This window comes from Pyrus communis, chromosome 17, assembly GCF_041283825.1.
Source record: "Pyrus communis isolate YQ-2024b chromosome 17, ASM4128382v1, whole genome shotgun sequence".
Lineage (NCBI taxonomy): Eukaryota > Viridiplantae > Streptophyta > Magnoliopsida > Rosales > Rosaceae > Pyrus > Pyrus communis.
This window is the reverse complement of record NC_142581.1, coordinates 8938540-8944759: the sequence shown is the minus strand read 5'-3', so window position 1 is coordinate 8944759 and position 6220 is coordinate 8938540. Positions and strand designations below refer to the sequence as shown.

Sequence of the window (6220 nt, the reverse complement as noted above, 5' to 3'; positions counted from 1 at the left end):
TCTGCTCGAATAAAACTTACAGCCTTCAAGTTCGTTAAGGTCTTCTGAACTAAAAACATTTTAATCAAACATCAAGCAGAAAGAAGGCACATAAATATAAGAAACTCTACAATCACCAAATTATTGTTCATAAACCCTAAAAAAAATTTAAATCAAATGGAAAAAACTTGCATAAACCAATTCATGCATTAGTTGGAAGATTCAAAACTTCACTATGCATTGGTAGAAAAAATTTGTTTTTCTCTTAGAAAGCGTTTTAAGGTTTTAACATAAGATAAAGATTGTGTGGGTTTATTGATAAATTTTAGTTTTATTAAATTTTGGGAGCTGATGGGGTTCAAACCCATGTCGTGGTGCAAAGGTAACACTTCTCTCCACTACTGTGGTAAAGAGCCACTTGCTAGAGTGAGATTATATGAATTCATATAAAATTTTCCAACACCACTTTGTACTACGATTCAGAGGTATTCTTCATCACTTGTAAATGAAAGGTCTTAGATTTGATTCTCGCAAAAAACGAATTTGTGTCACATTATTGCCATCCTCATTGTGAGGTTTAGCACACTCATCCACCCCTTAATGTACATAATATTGTTTGTTTTAAAAAAAATAAAATAAAATTCCCAACAAAAAGTTGACTATCCTCAAGTTTTTTTTTTTAATCAACTATGCAAAAGAAAACAGTAAATTGTAGCAATGGTTCCTTAACTTTAATCAAATTGGAGCAATGATCTCTCAACTAAAAATCTATTACCGTTGGTTCCTTAACTCATCAAAGTGTATAGTTATGGTAATTTTCGTCAACTTCGTCAGAATTTTGTCAAAATGAGTTATGTTAGAAAGAGCATTGCTACAATTGGGTTAAACTTGAGAGACCATTTCTCAAATTGGGTTAAAGTGGAAAGACGATTTCTTCATTTGAATTAAAGTTGATGGATTGGTAATGAATTTTTAGTTGAGAGACTATAGTTGCATGTTTTGATGAGTTGATGAACCAATGGTAATGAATTTTTGATTAAAAGATCATTACTCCAATTGAATTAAAGTTAATGGACTATTACTACAATTTATTCCAAAAGAAAACGACCCTAGAAATCTTGAAGAAATAAAAATAGTTAAGAAGGAGGCGCGAACTCAGGAGAAGACTAAGTTAGACGCGCGCGCACCATAACCCAACTCAGAACTATAAAAGCAGCGGAGTCCAACAGCTACGATTCTCCGGACTTCGGTCTTCGGTCTTCGGAACGCAAAACTTGGGCGATTCATTAAAAAAAAATCTACTGGTACGCCTCCCTCCATCCTTCAATTCCAATTAAATCCGATCCTCTTTCCTCTCCCTCTCTAAAAAAGCACCTTGATTTTGATTTGATTGGAATCAGTGAATCCGAGTAAGTTTTTGATGCTTCAAAAGTTGAAATTTTTGAAAATGATGCAGGATTTGTGTAACTTTATCGGTTGTTGTTGCTGAAAATCGCGGTAAAAAATGGGGGTTAAACAAGCGTTAAAGAGCCTGGATGCGTTTCCTCGGGCGGAGGAGCACTTGCTGCAGAAAACACAATCGGGGGCACTCGGTAATTCTTCAGATTTTCGTCTTGGTTTTGTATTTGGGTTTTTTGTGAGTTGTGTTTTGGATTGGAAATTTATTGGCTTTTTTATTTTGTAGTTTCTGTTGTTGGGCTGCTTATAATGGCGACATTGTTTGTGCACGAGCTTAGATATTATCTCACTACATATACCGTCCATCAGGTTCGAATTTCGAATGCATTGCTTTTGTTTTTGGGGGATTTTGTAAGGTAAATAAGTGGGTAATGAATTGAAAGAAATGCCATTGCCAAGAGATTGTAAGTTGTCTAATTGAAAAAGTTGTGTTTTTGGCAGATGTCTGTAGACTTGAAGCGCGGAGAGACTCTTCCGATTCACATAAATATGACATTTCCAGCTTTACCTTGTGATGGTTAGCATGTTTTTTTTTTTTTTTTTTTTTTTTAATCTCTTGCTATTTAAGTGAATGCCGATTTCTTTGTAGGCTAATATGTTCATCATTTGGTAGCTTTGTGTGATGATAATCTTCGGTTTTCAACGTTTGATTGCAGTCTTGAGTGTTGATGCAGTCGATATGTCAGGCAAGCATGAAGTAGATCTTGATACAAATATATGGAAAGTAAGAGACTTTATTGATTCTTATGTATTTTCCTTTTCTTGATATTGGGGTGCAATGTGATATGGTGTTTCATGTCAAAAAGTAAAGAACTGCATTTGTACAATGATAGAAAAAGTGTTGTATCTGTTTAAACTTTTATGAATGTATTACAAAGGTTTTGGCTTCTAAGTCTTATCTCCACGTTTGTCATACGCATGCTGCACATTGTTTGTTAGGTACCAATTTAACTGTTCAAGTATGAGATCTTGATTCAAGCGAACATAATTCGTTTAACCTGCACCACTTCGTATGGGATTCTTTGGATCTCCCTTTACTTAGTGCTTTCTCAAGCCTTTTTTCTGGTGATTCTTTGCTGGGCCATCATCGGTTGGTAGTGATGACTATTTTTGTTCTTTCCTTTGATCCACTGTCTTAAATTTTTATTATAATCTCATAGCTATTAGACTACCTTTACCCATGCATTTATATAGTAAGATTTAGTTTTCAAAATTGGCAACTTGTGATCTGTCTCTGTCCTTCCCTTCTCTCATAGTTATTCTCCTAACCAGTTTAGAGTGGCTGCAGCTTCGCCTGAACAGTCATGGACACATCATCGGCACTGAATATGTGTCTGACCTTGTTGAAAAGGAGCATTCTCACAAGCAGGGTAACATCTGTGTTGCATTACATATCACATTTTGTTATGATTGTATGTCTTGCTTTTTAGATTTTCGTTTTCTGATAAAGAACCTTGGCCAGATGACGGCAAAGATCATCATGACGATAAGGACAAGGAAGTTTATCCACAAGGAGCTTTTGATCAAGCTGCAGAAGATCTTATCAAGAGGGTAAAGCATGCAATAGCACATGGAGAAGGATGCCGGGTATATTCATAACACAGATCTCCATTTTTTGTACTAATGAACTGCACTTGCTCCTTCTGATATTGCATATATCTGATATAAAATTTTGCTGCAGGTTTTTGGTGTTTTAGATGTCCAAAGGGTTGCTGGAAACTTTCATATATCAGTTCATGGGTTAAACATTTTTGCTGCGCAAATGGTTAGTTTGCCTTAATATCTTGTTTTCTTCTCCCTCCAATTTCTTTCCATTTTGTGGTGAAAGAATTCCATGTGTTCTAGAACATGCAAAGTGATGTGCTTGGTCTGAAGTGCTTATGGTCGATCCAAATTATCGTCCCCTGAATGAAAATTTTGATAAAATTTGGTTTTTGGCATTTTGAACTGCCAAACCATAGGATCGGTTCATTTTGACTTGATAAACTCTTGTTTAAATCCTATTAGATATCTTTAATCTTTTTTCAACTTTTTGGGTTTCGAAATGATATGGGGATTGAAGGTGCTTGAGTAAACTTATCCGTCTCAATTTTTGTATCATGGGGGTGCTTTGTGGATCAGTATTGTGCCAACTAGCTTTTTTTACCATAGCATATCTTTAAAGCTTGCTACTCTAGTTTATTACAGCTTCCAACTAACTGTTTCTGTACAGATTTTTGAAGGATCTAGAAATGTAAATGTAAGCCACATCATACATGACTTGTCGTTTGGCCCAAAATATCCAGGAATTCACAACCCACTTGATGGGACAGACCGAATTTTGCATGACACAAGTGGCACATTCAAATATTATATAAAGGTTTCAAACTTGAACTTCATCTGGGTTAATATACAGCTATTTGGTAGATTTAAATATCTGGTATCTGCAATATACACTGGCCTATTTCATGCACGTCTGTGCAAGAATGCTTGCTTGAGTCTAAGCCTTAAAATGAACGCTATTTTTTCTTTCCCTTCTGTTACTTCTGGAAGATAAAGTAGTTGTCCCATATTTTAACTCAGATAGGTGAGATTCAAAGCAAGAAAGTTTCCCGGCTAGGAAGAGACTTGCATCCAAAAAGGCATACTAGCCAAGAACTTGTCTTTCCCATCAAGAATTTGTACTGTTTCCTTCATTAAGTGGTTTGCAATACTTTACTAATGCCGAAATACATTGAGTAATGGTATTCGTTACCTTTTTCTCGAATTAATAATTATGTCTCTGTTCAGAAATGGATACCTGAATTGATTTTATCACAATAATTATGCCTAACGTCTATAAGAAAGTTCTACACTTCCCGGGGCTGTATCCTGTCAGTTCTTCTGCCTCAACAGTGAGGCATGACATGCGTACTCCTTACCTTTAGAATAAAAAAGTCAATCAAACATGTGTGTCAATGTCATTACCAACCAAATATTAGTTATTTGATCTGATTTTTGTATTGTTAATTGGTTAGTTCCTTATCAAAGTGTAATGGGAGTTTTGCTTCATTTGTCAGTAGGCGTTTTGATATAGTTCAGCACCATAAGTCGTGAACGTGAAGAGGATTCAGAGGATTTGTTTTTAGAAATATTAAGCATCTGTCTTCAAACTAATGTTTTCAAACGATCCAATTGCTAGGAAAAGAAAACCAGAAGGATTTGTTTCATGTTCTGATATATTCTTTATAGACGGTTTTTGTGAATAAATTAGCAAGCTTGATGATCTATGCTGAAAATGTTTGCTTTCGTTGCCGTGCAGATTGTTCCAACTGAATATAGGTATATCTCAAAAGAAGTTTTGCCAACCAACCAATTCTCTGTCACAGAATATTTCTCTCCTATGAAGCAGTTTGATAGGACATGGCCAGGTCGGTTATAAGAAGTTTATTTGTCTGTCCCTTTTATTGAGTTCATGGTGTTAATTATCGACCCTGTTTGTTTGTGTCCAGCTGTATACTTCCTATATGATCTCTCACCAATTACTGTAACTATCAAAGAAGAACGCCGCAGTTTTCTCCATTTCATCACTCGGCTTTGTGCTGTATTGGGCGGTACCTTTGCTTTGACAGGTTTGTGTTTTTCGCTCATTCTGTATCATTTTATTTAAGTCAACATTATCAAAATATACCGTGGATTTGGAACTTCGGTTTCTGCTTATTGAAGTTCCAACTAATCGATCTGCTCTATGTCAGAGTCTAGGCCATCGAAGTTGAAGCTTCCATTTGTACCATATTTTGTTGCAGATGGGAGTGTCTTTTTTCATTAATTACCCATTCCATTTAACTCTGTTATTCCTTCTCTTGCATCAGGACTGCTAGACAGATGGATGTACAGGTTTGTTGAAGCATTGACGGCCAAACCACATGCTAGAAGTGTACTGCGATAAACTCTGGGAGTCTGCTAATACAATTTACTCAAGCGCATCTCCAGATGGACACTAACGTTTCCGGTTAGCAAGTGACATTGGATGTAAAACGGAGGCGAGAGCTGAAATGTGCATTACTGCTCATGTAACTCACTTTTTTGCTCCCCCTCTTAGTGGTGATGACCAATATGTGAATACATTGGCATCTCTTTATACATGTTATTATTATTATAGTTTTGATCTGCCGGAGGGAAACTCATGGTTGTTGTAGCTAAATTGATACACGCAGGATTCTTTACAGATTCCTTCAATTTACATAGTTTCGATTTAGGCACTGTTCAAATTTTGCTGAGTGCTGAGATGTTATGAGCAGTTCTAAGCTCTTGCTATTAACTTTTTGTAGAAAAAATTTCTCGTTCCATTTATCAAATTCTTGCACTCTATGGGAATTATCTTCAATTGAATTCTGCTAACAATCGAGGCCGGTGATGTGTGTGATGAGTTACCGTCGTTACCAAAGACGGTATCGGCGGTTACTCGTTTTGAAGAATGTTCAAACTTATAAGTTAATGTGATGTGCAATTCTGTCCAAAACGTGGGCCGACCTGCTTCGCGCCCAGGCCTATTCACTTATGTCAACTTCTGTAACAAGCGTCATTGTTGTCCTAATCACACTTCTAAAAATCTCTACCTAGCTTTGCTAAAGTCCTGCATAGACGCTACATGGCTGACCGCTGACATGATTAATTTCTAAGCGTTTGAAAATAAAAAAGCGCTTAAATTGCTTAGACGTCTTGCCTAGTAAGCCTAGGCGCCCACCTAGCACACCTAGACCTACCTAGGTCGCCACTACTCGAGTCAACACTTATTATATGATTGTTTCTCATATTTTCAATA

The 6220-nt window shown here is 36.4% G+C and overlaps 1 protein-coding gene across 3 annotated transcripts; it reads left to right on the top strand.

The window, feature by feature from the left end:
• Positions 1 to 1161: 1161 nt before the first annotated feature.
• LOC137708049 (uncharacterized) lies at positions 1162 to 5782 on the top strand. 3 transcript variants are annotated; one of them, XM_068447027.2, is made up of 12 exons: positions 1162 to 1283; positions 1436 to 1571; positions 1664 to 1746; positions 1879 to 1954; positions 2094 to 2161; positions 2726 to 2807; positions 2900 to 3024; positions 3119 to 3202; positions 3650 to 3796; positions 4718 to 4826; positions 4908 to 5027; positions 5268 to 5782. In XM_068447027.2, the coding sequence occupies exons 2-12, from the start codon at positions 1484 to 1486 to the stop codon at positions 5342 to 5344; spliced, it is 1059 nt and encodes a 352-aa protein (XP_068303128.2). In that variant the 5' UTR covers positions 1162 to 1283; positions 1436 to 1483; the 3' UTR covers positions 5345 to 5782. The 3 variants fall into 3 exon arrangements, with proteins under 3 accessions (XP_068303128.2, XP_088545851.1, XP_088545849.1); XM_088689725.1 differs by having other exon boundaries at positions 1217 to 1283; positions 1664 to 1793; XM_088689723.1 differs by lacking the exon at positions 1162 to 1283 and having other exon boundaries at positions 1298 to 1571.
• The last annotated feature ends 438 nt before the right edge of the window (positions 5783 to 6220 follow it).